This window comes from Coregonus clupeaformis, chromosome 21, assembly GCF_020615455.1.
Source record: "Coregonus clupeaformis isolate EN_2021a chromosome 21, ASM2061545v1, whole genome shotgun sequence".
NCBI classification, from domain to species: Eukaryota; Metazoa; Chordata; class Actinopteri; order Salmoniformes; family Salmonidae; genus Coregonus; species Coregonus clupeaformis.
The window spans coordinates 23255333-23277701 of record NC_059212.1 but is presented as its reverse complement, the minus strand read 5'-3'; the positions used below and the strand labels follow the sequence as shown (position 1 = coordinate 23277701).

General features: G+C 43.5%; 1 protein-coding gene across 2 annotated transcripts; it reads left to right on the top strand.

Moving 5' to 3' along the window:
- Positions 1-706: 706 nt before the first annotated feature.
- LOC121535106 (polypyrimidine tract-binding protein 2) lies at positions 707-20698 on the top strand. 2 transcript variants are annotated; one of them, XM_041841826.2, is made up of 14 exons: positions 707-807; positions 1563-1593; positions 1690-1741; positions 2837-3012; positions 4678-4821; positions 4996-5271; positions 5441-5636; positions 6068-6145; positions 8801-8916; positions 14826-14859; positions 15389-15481; positions 17106-17322; positions 18941-19018; positions 19188-20698. In XM_041841826.2, the coding sequence occupies exons 1-14, from the start codon at positions 800-802 to the stop codon at positions 19315-19317; spliced, it is 1629 nt and encodes a 542-aa protein (XP_041697760.1). In that variant the 5' UTR covers positions 707-799; the 3' UTR covers positions 19318-20698. The 2 variants fall into 2 exon arrangements, with proteins under 2 accessions (XP_041697760.1, XP_041697761.1); XM_041841827.2 differs by lacking the exon at positions 6068-6145.
- Positions 20699-22369: the final 1671 nt, after the last annotated feature.

Sequence of the window (22369 nt, the reverse complement as noted above, 5' to 3'; positions counted from 1 at the left end):
GAAAATGTAAAAAACTATCGGCCTATATCGAATCTCCCATTCCTCTCAAAATTTTTTGAAAAAGCTATTGCGCATTAACTCACTGCCTTCCTAATGATAAATTATGTATACGAAACGCTTCCATGGAAGCCTGTGTTTCAGACATTACTAGCAGTACTAGCTGTGCCACTAGAGATCCTGGTTCGAATCCAGGCTCTGTCGTAGCCGGCCAAGACCGGGAGACCCATGGGGTGGCGCACAATTGGTCCAGGGTAGGGGAGGGAATGGCCGGCAGGGATCTAGCTCAGTTGGTAGAGCATGGTGTTTACAACGCCAAGGTTGTGGGTTTGAATCCCAAGGGGGGCCAGTATGAATAAATATATATATAATAATGTATGCACTCACTAACTATAAGAGCGTCTGCTAAATGACTAAAATGTAATAAATCATGGATATGTACTGGTAGTGAGGTCCAGTGCCTTTTGATTGAGTTTTTGCTGAAGCTATTGTTCTCCTTATAATGACAATAAATGCAAGTGCGAGAATGCTTTGTTCATTACAATGATTTTAAAAAGCTACGTAGCAAACAGTAACACGTGCCTAAACTCATATTTAAAGAAAGTATTATTTAAAATGTGGAATTAAGCCATACCCACCAATGGACTGTAGATAAGTGGAAATTCGGCTTTGTTCGGCATTTTCCGTCACTCGGCTCACTTCATGACAGCATTTGCGACCATTTTGCTGTGGTGGTTGTGTGTCTGAGTGGAGCTGAGGTCTAAAGAATAAATAGATACACGAAAATAAATCTCATTCGGCAATGGACGGGTATGTGTTCACGGTTGGATGTTGCTCTTAATTACATTCGCTAAAGGTTTTAATGTTGCATGGAAATATCTATTCAATAACGTTAGCAAGCTAGCTAGCTCACTGGGCCACGTTTGCCTTCGTTCTAGACATGGTGCCCGTCTGCCACCCATCTTGTTAGAATTACATTAGCTAGCTAATGCGGGTACAGTAGAATTTGACAGCGTGTGTTGATTGGTATAACTAGCTAGCTACCTAGGAGTTGTGATGACTACGCAAAAATTGAGTAGCGTCAATATTTCTACAATTTCGTTGAACTAAGCATTCACAATGTCGTGTTATTTTCAGTACAGTAGCTACTGCTGTAGTACCTAGCTGACCGTGCAGGCACCCCCTGCGCTTTGTTATGGTAGTATGTCAGGCTTCCTTTGTCTCTTCCGATCAGTTAGGTGGGCACTGTAGCTAGCTAGCGTTAACTGGCAAGGATACTCGAATATACAAACGTGGAATTTGCAATGCGCTTTTATATCCAACCTGTAAATACGATGAATACACATTTAGCTAATATTATTGCAAGCCAACACTCACGCGCACTGGAAGCTGGTTTTTAGCCTGAGTGGGTAACGTTAGCAAACCGGTAGGATAGTAGGCGTAGCTAACTTTATTTATTAATTGCAGATACCCTAGCTATACCTTTGGTTCCGTTAATTGTCCTTTTTCTTAGTTGTTTGCGCTGCTATGTGTGCACAACTCACATTCATATTTTCCCTATTCAGCATTGCCACTGATGTTGCAGTTGGCGTGAAGGTAAATTTGCACTTTAGCACCTGACTTTTCAGGACACTTTCATCAATTGGCAAACGATGTACCAAGTAAATTCATGTATGCATTCTTATTTTACAGAGAGGCTCAGATGAATTAAATCTCTACAGCACCAGCCCCAACTCTGTGACTGGTGAGCACTTTTTCTCTCCCATTCAGGCATATAGGAAAGTAAAGCTAAAGCCATTCACATTCTAACATTGTTTCCCCCGTTTGAAAAGACTGCCTGAAATTTCAGGCTGTTGTGGTGGGATGGAGTTTTGGCCTGCCTGGTGATATCACCAGGCGGTAAATTTGTTCAGACTAATAAGAAAGAGTTCCAAACCGCTCTGCCAATAAACTTTGCTAAGAAGCTGTTTTTGTTTCTTTTTTACTATTTTAATTTAAAACAATCACAGTAAGGTACTTAATTGCTACCCAGAAATAATTTGATGTTATTTATGTTATGTTTAGTATTACATTATTGATTACTGCATTGTTGGGTTCAGAGCTTGTAAGAAAGGCATTTCACTGTACTTGCAGTGGTGGGAAAAGTACCCAATTGTCATACTTGAGTAGAAGTAAAGATGCCTTAATATAAAATGACTCAAGTGGAAGTCGCCCAGTAAAATACTATTTGAGTAAAAGTCTAAAAGTATTTGGTTTTACATATACTTAAGGATAAAATGTAATTGCTAAAATATACTTAAGTATCAAAATAATTTCAAATTCCTTTATATTAAGCAAACCACAAGGCACCATTTTCTTATTTTTTATTTATTTACGGATAGCCAGGGGCACACTCCCAACACTCAGACATCATTTACAAGTGAAGCATTTGTGTTTAGTGAGTCTGCCAGATCAGAGGCAGTAGGGATGACCAGGGATGTTCTCTTGATAAGTGTGTGAATTGCACCATTTTCCTGACCTGCTAAGCATTCAAAATGTAACTAGTACTTTTGGGCATCAGGGAAAATGTATGGAGTAAAAAGTAAATTATTTTCTATAGCAATGCAGTGAAGTAAAAGTTGTCCTAAATAGTAAAGAACAGATACTCAAAAAAAAAAGACAAGTAGTACTTTAAAGTATTGTTACTTTAAAGTATTGTTACTTAAGTACAACTATGTACTTGGGCACGTAACATTAAAACTAGAAACTTGATATTGAGATAGAAATGAATGCATTGGACCTTTTTAAGGGCTGAAGACAGCTGATGCGATATATTCATGCATGGCGCTTGATTTCACAGCTAACGGCAATGACGGCAGTAAAAAACTGAGAGTGGAGGACAGGATGGAGAGTCCCCCGTCCCGGGTGCTCCACATCCGGAAGCTGCCCAGCGAGGTGTCTGAGACGGAGGTCATCGCCCTGGGCCTACCGTTCGGCAAGGTCACCAATATCCTCATGCTGAAGGGCAAAAATCAGGTGAGTTTTGTGGCGGAAATTGTCTTGGATATTTTTGTTTTATGCTGTTATTGTAGTGCCATGATTAGGGCCAGGAGTTTGTCCTGACCATGTAAAGCAGGGATAGGCAACTAGGGAGCGGATGGTCGGGGGGCGGAACATAATTATAATTTGTACACTGCAAATTGACCAACTAAGCACAAAAATATATTATTTTTTTAATATACAGAACAAAAATATAAACGCAACATGTAAAGTGTTGGTCCCATGTTTCATGAGCTGAAATAAAAGATCCCAGTAATGTTCCATACGCACAACTTATTTCTCTCAAATTTTGTGCATACATTTGATTACATCCCTGTTAGTGAGCATTTCTCTTTGCCAAGATAATCCATCCACCTGACAGGTGTGGCATATCAAGAAGCTGATTAAATAGCATGATCATTATACAGGTGCACCTTGTGCTGGGGACAATAAAAGGCCACTCTAAAATGTGCAGTTTTCACACAACACAATGCCACAGATGTCTCAAGTTTTGAAGGAGCGTGCAATTAGCAAGCTGACTACAGGAATGTCCACCAGAGCTGTTGCCAGAGAATGTAATGTTCATTTCTCTACCATAAGCCGCCTCCGACGTCGTTTTAGAGAATTTGGCAGTACGTCCAACCGGCCTCACAACCGCAGACCACGTGTAACCACACCAGCCCAGGACCTCCACATCCAGCTTCTTCAACTGCGGGATCGTCTGAGACCAGCCACCCAGACAGCTGATGAAACTGAGGAGTATTTCTGTCTGTAATAAAGCTCTTTTGTGGGGAAAAACTAATTTTGACTCTGGGGAAGTAGATGAAGGGCTTCATTGACAAAATCTCGAAGTATCCCTTTAACTGTATCAGTCCCGAGACCCCAGCAAGAATCGTCTTTTCATTTATCTGACTTTCATTTATCTGCATGCCCAGCTCATATATTTAGCCTCACAATGAAGTGTTTTACCATTTTTATTTTCAGGACAACCAGGGCTACACAGTTGCATTCATGAGTTTTATTTACAAATAAATAAGCTGATTAAAAATGGATTGATATGAATGCTGTAAGTACAGAAATTGTTTGCTCACCAGGAAATGTATATCCAACTACTCAGTAACAACTGTGTGGAGTTTGTGACTGCAACTGTGAGCTTATTACATTATTATAGACACTGTCCTAAGATTTCCTATGATCTATGTAGAAGAACCCCTTATCTTCTAACGACTCCTGTGTAGCTTGTGAGCGTCATATAGCAAAACATGTTACATGTTCGTGACTGTCTCAGCTTTTATAGATGGCTTTTAATAGTGTGTAGCGCAAACCATTGGGACTCAACAGATGTTTTTGTAAAAAGACCGGGATCCGCCCATGTCTCTCAAACCCCGCTCTAGCTCAGCCCCCGCTAATCACAGAGACTAATGGTTGGTATCTACAGATGCACTCTGTAGCTCAAACACACAGTTTTTAAAAGGGGTTAAAGATCTAAATGCTCAAGTGTTATGGTGGGACTCTTGTGTTAAACCTCACCTGAGCTTTCCCTGTTCAGGACAAATGGTCAGGAACTCCTGACCCTAAGCTTTTTTTTAAAAACTATTTAATACTACAACAAGCAATTTGTCCTCTTGTCTTTCTTGAAATTGTCCTCTGTCCATGTGCAAGGCGTTCCTGGAGCTTGGTACAGAGGAGGCGGCCGTTACAATGGTGAACTACTATACGGCAGTGACACCTCAGGTCCGCAACGTCCCCGTGTTCATCCAGTTCTCCAACCACAAGGAGCTCAAGACAGACAGTGCTCTCAACCAGGTGAGATTCTGTCATTTCCCAGAAAATACACTTGTGCATGACTAGTATTGAGTCTCTAGTGTAGACACACGGAAATGTTGTACTAGACAGCCTTGGCATTTGTGACTGCACTTTTATAGATTTACCGACTGCAATCTTTCTCGCTCTTCCTCTCTTTCATACTTACCCACTCAGCGTGCACAAGCTGTCCTCCAGGCAGTGTCGGCGGTGCAGGACGGTGGCTCTCCCAACTCTGACACCAGTGCGCTGGATAGTGTTCTAGCCCAGGCCCCCAGCCCCGTGCTTAGGATAATCATTGACAACATGTTCTACCCCGTTACTCTGGACGTCCTCCAGCAGATCTTCTCCAAGTTTGGAACTGTCATGAAGATCATCACATTCACCAAGAACAACCAGTTCCAGGCCCTGCTCCAGTTCAGCGAACCAGTCAACGCCCAGCAAGCCAGACTGGTGAGCAGACAGACAAACCTGTAGTATATTCAGTTCTGAGTCAACTTACCTGTTAAAATTAAGGTTGATAACAATTTTGTTTGTCTACCAGTCTCTCTCTCCAGAATATCACGATGTTAAAAGCAAAACGCTTACTAATGAAGTTTATTTCTTTCATCACATTCTCCAGTCCCTGGACGGCCAGAACATCTACAACTCATGCTGCACACTGCGGATCGACTTCTCCAAACTGGTCAACCTCAACGTCAAGTACAACAACGACAAGAGTCGCGACTACACCCGGCCCGAGCTACCCGCTGGCGACGGCCAGCCCACCCTAGACCCTGCCATGGCAGCCGCCCTCAACAAGGACTCCTCCCTGCTTGGTAAGACCTGCCTCCACCCGTCCAACCATCTTCACCCTTTTCTCTTCTGTCCCCCTCTGTTCTTTCTCTCTTCTTTCTCTCTCTTCTCTCTTTTTCCAGGCCTGTCAAGTCAGCTCTCTCTCCTCTGTATAAAAGTCAATACCACTAAGTGTTCTCTCTCAATGGGAGTCTGGGTATGTACTTATCTAATGCTTTGTAGAGGTAGTAGGTGGACAACAGAAATCCCTACCAGTCCAGTAATACACCACGACGTGACGAACAAAAGAAGGAATGAGAACAAATTGGAAAATGGGTCAATGTATATTATCAACAGTCTGTTCCAAGCCATAAAATAGCCTTGTCAATTTGATAAAGCTTTTCTACATTATAACTACTCCCATCCCCCCCATGCCCAACGTGTATATTTAAGCCTTTTCCTGTACACTCCTTAGGTACCCCCTCTGGAATGGTAGCTCCCTACTCTAGCGGTGGAGGGTTTCAGTCTTCTCTCTCCTACTCGCAGGGCGGAGGTACCTATGCTTTCCATGATCTTTTCTTTTTTTCACTCTTAAGTCTTACCTGGTGTGTGTCTGTTGTCTAGGGGCAAAAGAGACATAAAGAGTTGGTGTTATAGCAACCACACCTGTCAGACCAAGGAAGAAGAAAAAAATGTCTACTAGCATGTTTGAGGAGTTTAAAATACACTGAACAAAAATATAATGCAACAATTTCAAAGATTTTACTGAGTTACAGTTCGTATAAGGAAATCTGTCAATTGAAATAAATTCATTAGACCCTAATCTATAGATTTCACATGACTGGGTATACAGATATGCATCTGTTGGTCACAGATGCCCACAAAAAAAAAAGTAGGGCGCGTGGATCAGAAAACCAGTCAGTATCTGGTGAGCCCACCATTTGCCTCATGCAGCGCGACACATCTCCTTTGCATAGATTGTGGAATGTTGTCCCACTCCTCTTCAATGGCTGTGCGAAGTTGCTGGATATTGGCGGGAACTGGAATACGCTGTCGTACATGTCGATCCAGAGAATCCCAAAAATGCTCAATGGGTGACATGTCTGGTGACATTTCAGCTTCCAGGAATTGTATACAGATCCTTGCGACGTGGGGCTGTGCATTATCATGCTGAAACATAAGGTGATGGCGGCGGATGAATGGCACAACGATGGGCCTCAGGATCTTGTCACAGTATCTCTGTGCATTCAAATTGCCATTGATAAAATGCAATTGTATTCATTGTCCGTAGCTTATGCCTGCCTGCCCATACCATAACCCCACCGCCACCATGAGGCACTCTGTTCACAGCGTTGTCAGCAAACTGCTCGCCCACACAACGCCATACACGCCATCTGCCAGGTACAGTTGAAACCAGGATTAATCTGTGAAGAGCACACTTATGCAGCGTGCCAGTGGCCATCGAAGGTGAGCATTTGACCACTGAAGTTGGTTATGACGCCGAACTGCAGTCAAGTCAAGACCCTGGTGAGGACGACGAGCACACAGATGAGCTTCCCTGAGACGGTTTGTGATAGTTTGTGCAGAAATTCTTTGATTGTGCTAACCCACAGTATCATCAGCTGTCCGGGTGGCTGGTCTCAGACGATCCCGCAGTTGAAGAAGCTGGATGTGGAGGTCCTGGGCTGGCATGGTTACACGTGGTCTGCGGTTGTGAGGTCGGTTGGACGTACTGCCAAATTCTCTAAAACGACGTTGGAGGTGGCTTATGGTCGAGAAATAAACATTAAATTCTCTGGCAACAGCTCTGGTGGACATTCCTGCAGTCAGCTTGCTAATTGCACGCTCCTTCAAAACTTGAGACATCTGTGGCATTGTGTTGTGTGAAAACTGCACATTTTAGAGTGGCCTTTTATTGTCCCAGCACAAGGTGCACCTGTGTAATGATCATGCTCTTTAATCAGCTTCTTGATATGCCACACCTTTCAGGTGAATGGATTATCTTGGCAAAGGAGAAATGCTCACTAACAGGGATGTAAACAAATTTGTGCACAATTTGAGACATATGTATTTTGTGCGTCTGGACATTTTCTGGGATCTTTTCAGCTCATGACACATGGGACCAACACTTTGACGTTGCGTTTTTTAAAATATTTTTGTTCAGTGTATGATACAGTTGCTTAAGAATGACCAAGGATGTCGTCATGAAAGGACTTAGAACATGTGGAATAATGAAAGGTTAGCTTTAGTTGACTAACCTTTCCTGTGTCTTGAATAGCTTTTGACAAATATTTGTTTGTTTTTGTTGTGGAAAATGCGTGTGTGCATCCCTTTGTGTGTGCGTGAGCATGTGTGTCCCTGTGTGAGTGCACGTGCTCCTGTGTGTATGCGTGTCCGACCCATTATGTAAATGTTTGTGGGCATGGCATGCACACTAGCACAGCGTTTACCAAACTAGGGCTTGCGACCCCACGTGGGGTTGCCTGGTTTGAAAATGGAGTCGTGAGAGAAACTCTACAAAAAAAAAGTGCTTGATTCATAGAACCTCAGGATGTCAGTAACCTCTGGTACTAGATGCGGTTGTAATAAACAGAGCGGTGCCTGTTTTCCTCCTACAAATGTGGCTCTATCTTTTGAACGGTTTAATACTATGACCCCATCACTGAAAGATAAGACTCTCAGGAACACATGCATGTCTTCTGTTTTCCTTTACAATGCCCACAAGCTGGTCAGGAACATTAAAACAAAGGGGATACGACCAGGCACTAAATCAGACTGGGGGATCTTTCCCTACACAGAAGATCATACTCATTATTGCCTGATGATCTTCTAACTGTCCCAATATCTTTCTGATGCGTTTCAGTCACTTCAACATTTACATTTTAGTAATTTAGCAGACGCTCTTATCCAGAGCGACTTACTTAGTGCATACCTTTTTTTTTCTTCCAAACCATACTTCCATCAGATTGACATTTTAAAAAGCCCCCCAAAAAAAAGTTAACATTGGCTGTTGATTACATGAGTTTTATTTTTATTTTTTTAATACGTGGTGGGGTTGTGAAAAATGTTTATCAAAATGGGGTTTCAGGCTAAAAAAGTTTGGGAACCCCTGCTGTAGCACATGGCTGTGTGGTGTGCTTTGCCTGTGCTTGCTGTCTGTCTCCCCATTACCATGTTAACGTGCCTGGCTCTCTGGCCATTCCTCCAGGAGCCATGAGTCCTCTGAGTGCTGCGGCTGCAGCGGCGGCAGCTGCAGGGAGGGTGGCGCTCTCCGGACACTCTGGCTGCAGCGGCGTGCTCCTGGTCAGCAACCTCAACGAAGAGGTCAGTAACGTCCCCCAGACCTCCCCCTTTCTCTTTGCTCTCCTCCTATAGTACACAGATCTCACTTGGATCTCATGCCTCTCTGACTTTGTCTTGTACATCATTGTTCATTGATTCTGACATGGACTTTGAGCAGACATTTATTATAGTTGGTATGACTGGTGTTATTTCATGAGTGGAAGGGCTCAGAATTTTTTGGGAAAATATCCCCATCTATACAATTTGGCTATTTAGTCCAACCTTACATTTCGTTGCACAAGTACTTGCACAATACTTGAATGGAATTATCTATTATACTTCTTGATCAGTACACAGATCTGAAGTTATACACTGCTCAAAAAAATAAAGGGAACACTCAAATAACACATCCTAGATCTGAATGAATGAAATAATCTTATTAAATACTTTTTTCTTTACATAGTTGAATGTGCTGACAACAAAATCACACAAAAATTGTCAATGGAAATCAAATTTATCAACCCATGGAGGTCTGGATTTGGAGTCACACTCAAAATTAAAGTGGAAAACCACACTACAGGCTGATCCAACTTTGATGTAATGTCCTTAAAACAAGTCAAAATGAGGCTCAGTAGTGTGTGTGGCCTCCACGTGCCTGTATGACCTCCCTACAACGCCTGGGCATGCTCCTGATGAGGTGGCGGATGGTCTCCTGAGGGATCTCCTCCCAGACCTGGACTAAAGCATCCGCCAACTCCTGGACAGTCTGTGGTGCAACGTGGCGTTGGTGGATGGAGCGAGACATGATGTCCCAGATGTGCTCAATTGGATTCAGGTCTGGGGAACGGGCGGTCCATAGCATCAATGCCTTCCTCTTGCAGGAACTGCTGACACACTCCAGCCACATGAGGTCTAGCATTGTCTTGCATTAGGAGGAACCCAGGGCCAACCGCACCAGCATATGGTCTCACAAGTGGTCTGAGGATCTCATCTCGGTACCTAATGGCAGTCAGGCTACCTCTGGCGAGCACATGGAGGGCTGAGCGGCCCCCCAAAGAAATGCCACCCCACACCATGACTGACCCACCTCCAAACCGGTCATGCTGGAGGATGTTGCAGGCAGCAGAACGTTCTCCACGGCGTCTCCAGACTCTGTCACGTCTGTCACATGTGCTCAGTGTGAACCTGCTTTCATCTGTGAAGAGCACAGGGCGCCAGTGGCGAATTTGCCAATCTTGGTGTTCTCTGGCAAATGCCAAACGTCCTGCATGGTGTTGGGCTGTAAGCACAACCCCCACCTGTGGACGTCGGGCCCTCATACCACCCTCATGGAGTCTGTTTCTGACCGTTTGAGCAGACACATGCACATTTGTGGCCTGCTGGAGGTCATTTTGCAGGGCTCTGGCAGTGCTCCTCCTGCTCCTCCTTGCACAAAGGCGGAGGTAGCGGTCCTGCTGCTGGGTTGTTGCCCTCCTACGGCCTCCTCCATGTCTCCTGATGTACTGGCCTGTCTCCTGGTAGCGCCTCCATGCTCTGGACACTACGCTGACAGACACAGCAAACCTTCTTGCCACAGCTCGCATTGATGTGCCATCCTGGATGAGCTGCACTACCTGAGCCACTTGTGTGCGTTGTAGACTCCGTCTCATGCTACCACTAGAGTGAAAGCACCGCCAGCATTCAAAAGTGACCAAAACATCAGCCAGGAAGCATAAGAACTGAGAAGTGGTCTGTGGTCACCACCTGCAGAACCACTCCTTCATTGGGGGTATCTTGCTAATTGCCTATAATTTCCACCTGTTGTCTATTCCATTTGCACAACAGCATGTGCAATATATTGTCAATCAGTGTTGCTTCCTAAGTGGACAGTTTGATTTCACAGAAGTGTGATTGACTTGGAGTTACATTGTGTTGTTTAAGTGTTCCCTTTATTTTTTTGAGCAGTGTATTTTATAAGATGGCTACAACTTAAACGACTACTATATTCAGTTTTGCTCAGTATTCCTTGACTGTTATTCTATAAAGCTCTGCTGCACACAACCTCTAGTTTAGCCCTTAGAAAACCTGACCCAGTTTTCCTTGCATAACATTTTTGAAAAGTGATTAGGACTGCCAAAGGAGACCCCTAATAACATATTTCTGAAAGTCTAATTGATGTGATCTTGCCATGCAAACCACACATTTGCGTAGATTTTTTGTATCACTTAATTCCCTGCGTAAAGACATTGACATAGACAGGTTAGCTGACAACAAATAAACGTCACAAACAATGCGCAAGCTTCAATTGGGCAGAAGTCTGTGTGTTGTGATTCTGGAGGGCCAGATAGTTAGCAACAATGGCAAGAAGTGGGGAATCATACAGTGGGGAGAACAAGTATTTGATACACTGCCGATTTTGCAGGTTTTCCTACTTACAAAGCATGTAGAGGTCTGTAATTTTTATCATAGGTACGCTTCAACTGTGAGAGACGGAATCTAAAACAAAAATCCAGAAAATCACATTGTATGATTTTTAAGTAATTAATTTGCATTTTATTGCATGACATAAGTATTTGATACATCAGAAAAGCAGAACTTAATATTTGGTACAGAAACCTTTGTTTGCAATTACAGAGATCATACGTTTCCTGTAGGTCTTGACCAGGTTTGCACACACTGCAGTAGGGATTTTGACCCACTCCTCCATACAGACCTTCTCCAGATCCTTCAGGTTTCGGGGCTGTCGCTGGGCAATACAGACTTTCAGCTCCCTCCAAAGATTTTCTATTGGATTCAGGTCTGGAGACTGGCTAGGCCACTCCAGGACCTTGAGATGCTTCTTACGGAGCCACTCCTTAGTTGCCCTGGCTGTGTGTTTTGGGTCGTTGTCATGCTGGAAGACCCAGCCACGACCCATCTTCAATGCTCTTACTGAGGGAAGGAGGTTGTTGGCCAAGATCTTGTGATACATGGCCCCATCCATCCTCCCCTCAATACGGTGCAGTCATCCTGTCCCCTTTGCAGAAAAGCATCCCCAAAGAATGATGTTTCCACCTCCATGCTTCACGGTTGGGATGGTGTTCTTGGGGTTGTACTCATCCTTCTTCTTCTCCAAAACATGGCGAGTGGAGTTTAGAACAAAAAGCTCTATTTTTGTCTCATCAGACCACATGACCTTCTCCCATTCCTCCTCTGGATCATCCAGATGGTCATTGGCAAACTTCAGACGGGCCTGGACATGAGCTGGCTTGAGCAGGGGGACCTTGTGTGCGCTGCAGGATTTTAATCCATGACGGCGTAGTGTGTTACTAATGGTTTTCTTTGAGACTGTGGTCCCAGCTCTCTTCAGGTCATTGACCAGGTCCTGCCGTGTAGTTCTGGGCTGATCCCTCACCTTCCTCATGATCATTGATGCCCCACGAGGTGAGATCTTGCATGGAGCCCCAGACCGAGGGTGATTGACCGTCATCTTGAACTCATCCATTTTCTAATAATTGCACCAACAGTTGGTGCCTTCTCACCAAGCTTCTTGCCTATTGTCCTGTAGCTCATCCCAGCCTTGTGCAGGTCTCCAATTTTATCCCTGATGTCCTTACACAGCTCTCTGGTCTTGGCCATTGTGGAGAGGTTGGAGTCTGTTTGATTGAGTGTGGGGACAGGTGTCTTTTATACAGGTGCAGTTAATACAGGTAATGAGTGGTGAACAGGAGGGCTTCTTAAAGAAAAACTAACAGGTCTGTGAGAGCCGGAATTCTTACTGGTTGGTAGGTGATCAAATACTTATGTCATGCAATAAAATGCTAATTAATTACTTTAAAATCATACAATGTGATTTTCTGAATTTTTGTTTTAGATTCCGTCTCTCACAGTTGAAGTGTACCTATGATAAAAATTACAGACCTCTACATGCTTTGTAAGTAGGAAAACCTGCAAAATCGGCAGTGTATCAAATACTTGTTCTCCCCACTGTAAGTGGCTTGTTTCAGCTAGTTTTATCTTGTTCTTGATAGCACATGTCACGTCTATGCAAAAATTCGCTAGTTAACCAACAACTGTAACAATGTATTTGAGACAAGTGCTCATGTGCAAATGTATTTGTTTTCAATAAACATTGGCGACAAATATAGTTTACATGTTGTCAACAATCTAAGCCAACCCAGTCTGTTTGGCCCCATAGTTGTGCACGCGTCGGTTTTGTTGCTAAACACCCAATCCGTCTATATAGACGGGTTAGTTGACAACGTCACGAAAATGATGCGCACGAATCGATGTGGCCAGAAGCCGCGTGTTATGATTCTGAATGGTCAGATGGCTAGAAACAATGACAAGAAGCAGCGACGCGGGGAATCGTAGGTGGCTCGTTGTAGATCTTGTTTTGACTGATTTCATGTCAATGCTAATATGGCAAAACATTTGCTATCTAGCTAACCAACAAATGTAACAATGTATTTGAGACATTGGCCTATTGTGCTTATGTATTTATGCTTTCAATAAACATTTGGAGACAGTTAACATGTCAACAGTCTAAGCCAACCCTGTCTGTTTTGCCCCATAGTTTCACATGCGTCGGTTTTGTTGCTAAACAACCAACCCGTCTATAAGACATCGGGCTTTAATTAAAGGGTTAGTCTGAGGGTGTAAGTACCAAGACAAGTGTTTTTCTGTCAAGCGTCATTCACCATGAGGTCATCCAAATGGTTGTACAGCCAGTCAAGAGATGTAATCATATCAGTGCTCATTTATGTGAATTTTATGTTAGCCTCAGTGCTTGCTTATGTTTTTGTCTCCATAGCCTAAGTAAACTGAACTGCAGTTACTTCTCAGGCTCTGTCTTAGTGAATGGAGGGGCTCAGTTCACACTCTCTCTTTCTCTATCTGCTATGCATTCTGTGCAAATTTTAACCGCTGTCTCCTAAACTCTCTTTCTCTCTTTCTCTCCCTCCCTCCCTCCCTTTCTCCCTCTTTCATGTCAAGTGATAGTCCTTCCTAACTCTCGTTCTTTTCTTTCAAGCCCCCCGTTCACTCCTCTCTCCCAATCCCTTTCTCTAAGCTATGTCAAGTTGGTATGAACTGTGGGGGCTACACCAACCACCCCCACCTCAAATTTTCTCTCACCCACTGTCTCTCTATGCTATATCTATCTATAAATTCTCAACAGAAGTAATATTCTCTGATCGTTTCTCTCTCCAAACACTGGGTTTGTGGACTTGAACATGATATGTTCGGTTTATGCCATAACTCTGTAAGGTGGTTTTCATGTCTTTACCTGCATGGCCCAAACGCTCCTCCTTTGGAAATTAAGAGGGTAGCGCCCCTGCCACCAGCTTTAACCAATATTCCTGCATTTCATATGCTACCAAGCTTACTTACTTTACTAAAACCTTAACTTTTGAGACTCTTCTGCATGCCCAATCCATGCCCCCTCTCATCGCTATTGGTTACAAACTAGGCTTGGGTGTAAATGTACTCTGCTCCCCCTTTGTTCTCAGGTGTTGACATTTGGCACTATTATTTCCTTGTATGTTTGGGATTAAAGCCCCCCACAGCAAACCAAATCCGGCCATTTTCTGACCAAACTCCTGCATTTCCAATGTACTGACCTGTTTTTATTTTTGTCCCCCACCCCAACTCTTTGTTTTTTATTTACTCCGCATTGCTGCCCCCTCCCACCCCCCTTCCCCTCGTTCATTCCCACCCTTCCGTCTTGCCCCTTTTGTGTCCTGTCCGCACCCTCTTACTTCCCTCCCTCCTTTCCTTCCCCCTCCTTCCACACGTTCATGCTTTGTGCCTGAACAAAAATGTTCCTCCTCGGACCAACTTCCCCAATTAACTGCCTTGAACCCATGCTCCATGACCACCTCACCATTCTACGGGAAACCACCCTCCGTTATGGATGATCTGTCCATCTCCGCTCTACCTCCGACTCTTCTCTCTACCTGTCTTACGCTGCTTGCTCTTCTCTCCTTCTAAAGATGGTTACGCCCCAAAGTCTGTTTACCCTCTTCGGTATGTTATCGTTAGCACTCTACCTTTTCCGTTTTAGTTTTTTTTTTACTCCATGTTTTTTGTTTTCTCTTATCTCATTTGATTTATGGTTAGTATTTCCATAGTTGAGTTAACTGTTTCATGTTTTTCTTTCACGTTTCGTTTAGTACAGATTTTGGCCTTCAAGGCCTCTAGTCTCATCTCTCTCCATCTCACTCCATGAATAAATTACGTTAATGCATGGTTGATTATTCGGCATGTAGTCTTTTTTTCTTCATTTTTTTTTCATTTCACAAAGCTTGTTTTTTGGAGGGATTTTATCAGCATATTCTCTCTATTCTCTCTCTCCCTCTCTCTGTTATAAGGTTATTGTTCTAAGACTCTTTGATTGGTTTAAATCATATGGATGATTGCTCCATCCTTTTTCACGTCTCATATTTAAACTCCCTAAAGCACTAACTTTGTCCTTCATGGTTCACTCCTCCCTCTCCTCTGCCTTTTGCTCTCTCCTCTCTCTTCCTCCTGCCGTCTGCCTATCGTTATAATTAAGGGGTGTACGGTGATGCTCAGCGCGTGAAGATCCTCTACAATAAGAAGGACAGTGCTCTCATCCAGATGTCGGACGGGAACCAAGCCCAGCTCGGTGAGTGGGTTCCCATTTGCCATTCATATGCGTAGGCAACGGTAGGCAGGCTTCAGCGCATCACACAACTTTGCAGTGAGCTGGAGGCAGTATGCATCTTGAAAACATACCTAATTGTTTGAAACCTGAATGTTTTACTTCATATAATGAGGCGTCTTACCTTGCTTGAAAGTAGCATAAAGCCAAAATCCCACCAAATCGTGGAGGCAATTATTTAATAAAGACTTCTATATGCCATTGAAACCAGTAGCCTATTTCTCATGTTCTATTGGTTTTCAAATCACCTTTCTTTCATTGTCCAGTAGCCAAAGGCACAATCATTTTACATTTTAGTAATTTAGCAGACGCTCTTATCCAGAGCGACTTACAGTTAGTGAGTGCATACATTTTCATACTGGCCCCCCGTGGGAATCGAACCCACAACCCTGGCGTTGCAAGTGCCATGCTCTACCAACTGAGCTACACGGGGCCTCTATGACAATCGTAGTCATATTAGCAACCCATGCTAGTTGTTGCGTCTTTAGTTGTCCTATTATTTATAAAAAATGTTTATGGATATTTTAATCTGTCAGATGAAACCACTCCCATGTGCAGTGTGCTTTTGACAAGTGTTTTCCTGCTAATTGCATTATGGAATTAATATTTGCGCGGCGTAACCTAATGCTTTGCGTGCATTGCTGCACATATAATGTGAAGAAATAATAGTTTATCAACATTTTAAGCTAAACGTTCTGATCTGTTGCATCAACCTCAAAGCTTTTTAAAGTTGTTTTGGATGTATCCTAGGCCTACTGGTTGGATGAATTTCTATCTATCGTCCCTCAACTGTCCCAAAGTCTGTTTGGAATAGTCTTTCTTTCGCACAGAATGACAAGATTACTAATAGAATATGTCAACTTTTCTACTATGGAGGATAGTAGTTTGGCATAGGCTAGTGATTTTGCTGTTTGCGTTACTCGTCTTGTTAGCTGAGGAAAAGTAAATGTGGACAGTTATTCGATCATCAAAGTGCACTTCGGAATTTCGTAAGAAGGACGCACACCGTTGCATCTGTTTAAAATGAATTGCCACAATCTAAACTTAATTTCTGTCATTCTGAGCAGCATGGGTGGACACCCCTAATCAGGTTACGCACCCAATGCATATTGATCCGATACATTTCTCATATTTCCGGTAAATTAAAAAAACTGCTGGTCAAATGTCCAGGGACACATTTTCCTGACGGAAACCCTGTTCCTAACTAATCACTTAATTAATCAATCAAGTACAAGGGAGGAGCGAAAACCTGCAAACACTCGGCCCTCTGTGGAATGAGTTTGACACGTGTCCTAGGTGGATCCTAAAGCAACTCTAACATTTCTAATACATGGTAGATGCAAAGGATAGACACCTGTACATTATGTTTTTGATATTTTCCATTTTTTCGACGGTGTGCAGGTATCTTTCCTTTCCATTAGGCTGTTTTTGAAACCTACGCACTTGTGACTGCTCTTTTATAGTCCTTATTTCAAAATAATGTCAGACGGCCTGTCATTGTTTCTAATGAATGGCAGAGAAACATCTCCACATTAACCACATGCGAAACATGTCACTGTAACCATGTTTCCTATATGCCTTTCCTCAGCGATGAGCCACCTGAATGGCCAGAAGATGAATGGGAAAATAATCCGTGTGACGCTCTCCAAGCACCAGACGGTGCAGCTGCCCAGGGAAGGGCTGGATGACCAGGGCCTCACCAAGGACTTCACCAACTCCCCCCTGCACCGCTTCAAGAAGCCTGGCTCCAAGAACTTTCAGAACATCTTCCCTCCGTCCGCCACACTCCACCTCTCCAACGTCCCGTGAGTTTGTCTTATGGTTTGGCTTGATTCTGTCTTAACATTTCATCAATGGATGTTGTCTTCTAGCTAGGGCATTAGCATGGTCTATGAATGGAGTTCCTCAAGGCTCTGTTCTCGTACCACTACTGTTTTCATTATATGCTGCTTCTCTGGTAGACTACATGACCAAAAGTATGTGGACACCTGCTTGTCGAACATTTCATTCCAAAATCATGGGCATTAATATAGAGTTGGTCCCCCTTTGCTACTATAACAGCCTCCACTCTTCTGGGAAGGTGTTCCACAAGATGTTGAAACATTGCTGTGGGGACTTGCTTCGTTCAGCCATGAGCATTTGTGAGGTTGGACACTGATGTTGGGCGATTAGACCTGGCTCGCAGTTGGCGTTCCAATTCATCCCAAAGGTGTTCGATGCAGTTGAGGTCAGGGCTCTTTGCAGGCTAGTCAAGTTCTTCCACATTGATCTCGGCAAACCATTTCAGTATGGACCTCTCTTTGTGCACAGAGGTATTGTCATGCTGAAACAGGAAAGGGCCTTCCCCAAACTGTTGCCACAAAGTTGGAAGCACAGAATCGTCTAGAATGTCATTGTATGCTGTAGTGTTAAGATTTCCCTTCACTGGAACTAAGGGGCCTAGCCCGAACCATGATAAACAGCCTCAGACCATTATTTCTCCTCCACTTTACAGTTGGCATTATGCAGGTATCGTTCTCCTGGCATCCGCCAAACCCAGATTCGCCCGGCGGACTGCCGATGGTGAAGTGTGATTTATCACTCCAGAGAATGCTTTTCTAATGCTCCAGAGTCCAATGGCGGCAAGCTTTACACCACTCCAGCCTACGCTTGGCATTGCGCATGGTGATCTTAGGCTTGTGTGCGGCTGCTCGGCCTTGGAAAACCATTTCATGAAGCTCCCGACGAACAGTTCTTGTGCTGGCGTTGCTTCCAGAGGCAGTTTGGAACTCTGTAATGAGTGTTGCAAATGAGGACTGACTTGTGAGCTTGTGTGGCCTACCACTTCGCAGCTGAGCCGTTGTTGCTTCTAGACGTTTCCACTTCACAATAACAGCACTTAGTTTAGCAGGGCAGAAATTTGACGAACTGACTTGTTGGAAATGTGGAATCCTCTGAAGGTGCCACGTTGAAAGTCACTGAGCTCTTCAGTAAGGCCATTCTACTGCCATAGTTTGTCTATGTAGATTGCATGGCTTTGTGCTCAATTTTTATACACCTGTCAGCAACGGGTGTGGCTGAAATAGCCAAATCCACTAATTTGAAGGGGTGTCCAAATACTTTTGTGTATGTTATTTGGTTGCGAGAGTGATAGGACATTAGCATTGTATTTTTTTGCACTACACTATTATTTAGTAGTTTTGCTACCATATTTAAAGGGATACTTTGAGATTTTGGCAATGAAGCCCTTTACTTGGTATCCACGAGTTAATCTGACTCTGGGGAAGTAGATAAAGGGCCTCATTGCCAAAATCCCGAAGTATCCCTTTAAGGGATTGGCTGTAGCGCTGGTTAGAAGTTCTTGCAATACAGTGTACCAGTGCATTGACATGGCTGAATGTGCTTGCGTTGAGTTTCGCTCACTGTTGATTTCGGATTCGACAGGGAGGACGTGACTGAGGAGGATCTGCGACTGCTGTTCTCTAACGCAGGTGGCACTGTGAAGGCCTTCAAGTTTTTCCAGTAAGACACCATCTTTAACTGCCTGTAACTTCTTATCAAATTTAGTCCCAAGCCTGGGCCTTCGAACACCATTTGGAATGTGCCGCAATCATCATCATCATTTTACCACCCGTGTGTGTGTGACTAGATCGTGGTTACCTGATCACATTGTTCTTCTCCCACAATGTAGAGGCCACAAAATGGCGCTGCTCCAGATGTCCACAGTCGAGGAGGCCATCCAGGCCTTGATGGACCTCCACAACTACGACATGGGCAGCAACCACCACCTGAAGGTCTCCTTCTCCAAGTCTACCATCTAGACAAACCACTCCATCACAACCCACCCTAACCCCCTCTCTGACAAACCTCAATATGTGTGGTGCTCACCTGTTCAGTCCCCTCGGGGAGACCACCATGACACTCACCTCCTAGGGAAAACATTTGAACCAGTCATTCCTTTTAGACGATATTGATTATCAAAAGCCCCCCACTAGATGTGACGGTAGTTTCTACGATGTCATTGTCGTAAAACATGACCCGTCTAGGTCCCCTTATCCCTCTCCACCTTAGTTTGTGTGGTTGGCAAGCTCCCTCTCTATGTTCATCATGAGAATGAATTGGATTCCCTCTTTTTCTTAGAATGATTCAGCAAAAATGTGCCTTACTCAGCAAAATATTATCATCGTTTTGCCTCCTTACATTTCTACAAGTGATCGAGGTCTAGGCACATTCTGTTTGGTTGTGGTTTCTGTTTTGTTTTCCCCTCCCCTTTTTTACATGACTTGATGTTCACCCATTTAAAATGTAGATTTAATAGTTTTGATTTTGCGCTTTGTTTTTCATAATGTTGATGATTAACCTGATTAGCAGCCTTAGATAAGGAAGCCCATCAGTTGGTTGGGTTGTTTTATCCCAAACAACTCAAGGCAAGGCCAGTTTGCCCGGGTTGAGAATGATTACTGTAAAGGCTGTTGACACCATTGTACACTTCACCTGCTAAGGACGACTGCTTAGATTTTCCCTTACTGACTGTAAATGCTGTCTAGATGTTTTTCAAACCTTACTTGCGTATGTCATTGTTCCTCTTTTTGGTCTTATTTTATTTTTTAGTTTGATTGAAAATGGCAGTGAATCTTTTTGAGCATGTACTGATGGGTCATGGTAGTAGTGAAGACATGTTGCTATTGCATGCGCCCAACATCCAGATGGGCAATGTGGTCACTGGTCATAGTGAAGTATGATTGTACATGAGGACGGACTACCTGTTGGGACCAAAGTAAATGTGCCTTTAGTCCTACTTTACGATTTAATTTAACATTTTCTTTACTAAAACAAATGTGGATTATATGTTTGAGAGGGGGAACAATACAAATCAAAGTCGAACCCTCACAGAATGTTTCTCCTTGATTTCAACAATCTTCTGTGCTGTTTTTGGTCAATAATTACTTACACTACACCTTCAGTTGAGAGAGAGAGAGAGAGGGGAAAAAAAGAATTGCAATGTGTGGGGAAAAGTTATGAATATTTTCTACATGGATTGAGTTTTTACATCTCAATTGTAATAATCAATATAGTTTGGAAAAGGCACGATTAAAAGCTCATTTTCTACCAAGTGAGTCCATGTTTGATGGTTGCTGCTGTGTGTACCTACTCTGATTTGACATCTGTAGCATGCTCAATAAACTCTCCTGTAGCTCTATTCACCCTCTTCTGTCTCTATGCTCGCGCTTTCTTTCTCCTCTACACCTCACTCTTACTGTTCTGATTTTCTCTGCCCAGGGTGGGAAATCAACATTTTGTTTGTGGAACAAAACTGCAAACCAGAAGATGATGAAATTAAAACAGACTAAATTTGAATTTCCCACCCTGCTTTCCACTCTTGCTTTACTGAGATCTCTCTGACTCAACTGTCACTGTACATTCTCTAACTTCTACATTTTCAGCATGAACTCCTGTCTTTCGCTTGCTCTTTTATCTGAATCTCTTAAATGGATATTGAGTTACTATATTCACCTATTTTAATAGAACTGTACAGTCTTAGAACATGAGAGTCATACTGGGCCATACTCAACCGTACTGGATGGATCTCCATTCTCCAACATTGTAATCTAAAGATGTGCAAGAAAATGACCTTTTCTTGCCCAGGGACCCCCACCCAGGCAAACCGGCAACCCAGGGACCCCCATCATGCGTTAGCAAAATGTCTCTTATCAGGTGAATGATAATTGGAAGGAGAAGTAAACAACATTCTAAAATGAATATAGTTTATCATTATTTTGACCTCCACATAATTGGAAGCGTAAACTATTAGCTACATTTACATTTTAGTCATTTAGCAGACGCTCTTATCCAGAGCGACTTACAGTTAGTGAATACATATTTTTTTATACTGGCCCCCCGTTGGAATCGAACCCACAACCCTGGCGTTACAAACGCCATGCTCTATCAACTGAGCTACATCCCTGCCGGCCATTCCCTCCCCTACCCTGGGCCAATTGTGCGCCGCCCATGAGTCTCCCGGTCGCGGCCGGCTGCGACAGAGCCTGGATTCGAACCAGGATCTCTAGTGGCACAGTTAGCACTGCGATGCAGTGCCTTAGACCACTGCGCCACTCAGGAGTACGAAAGGTAACTCCAAACCATAGAGATAAAGGGACTCGTTATAGCATCTCTGACAGCATGTGCAGCGCCATTGAGGCAATTTTGAAGTAGTCCATTTTCTTCACGATTGGCTGATCCCTCCTGTTGACCATGTTGGAAGTCCCGCCCAGTTGACTACATAAAAATGGTGGAAGACCTCAATGGTGCTGCCCGTGCTAGTACAGCCTTTTGGCCACTAGAGGCCTCTCATTCGCAATGCTCCAAGCACATTTTTGCTAACAGGAGCTGTTTAGCTGGTTGATCCTTAAGTCTATTCTAAGTAACATAGTTGAAAAAAATCCCCATCAAAATCTGTAGGTTTAAACTAGAGATATGTTTTGTTTTTTTATGGGCCTTTGTCAGCCTTCCACATCTGCGGTGGAAGGTGGCCGAGCTACAGCGGTGTTTGTCAGGCCATGAGACATCCTGAAAATCAGACTTCTCACAAAAACGTCTGTAGTGTCCGAACGGTTTGGCTAAACTAATATGAGCACTCAATGGAAAGACAATGGTGTTCTCCGTTTTGCACTACGACCTCCACAAGCCCTTGGGACTTGTCTGAAGGTAACCCATACAAATGAATGGAAGTATGGCAGTATTTTTGTGGCAACAAAAATAAGGAGGTAAATATGTATCCAAAAAAGCATACATATTTCCTGAGCTTTCTTATATCTCCTTCAAAATCTTATTCCGTATGATACATTTTTTTGACTGTCTTTTGCCATTTATGAA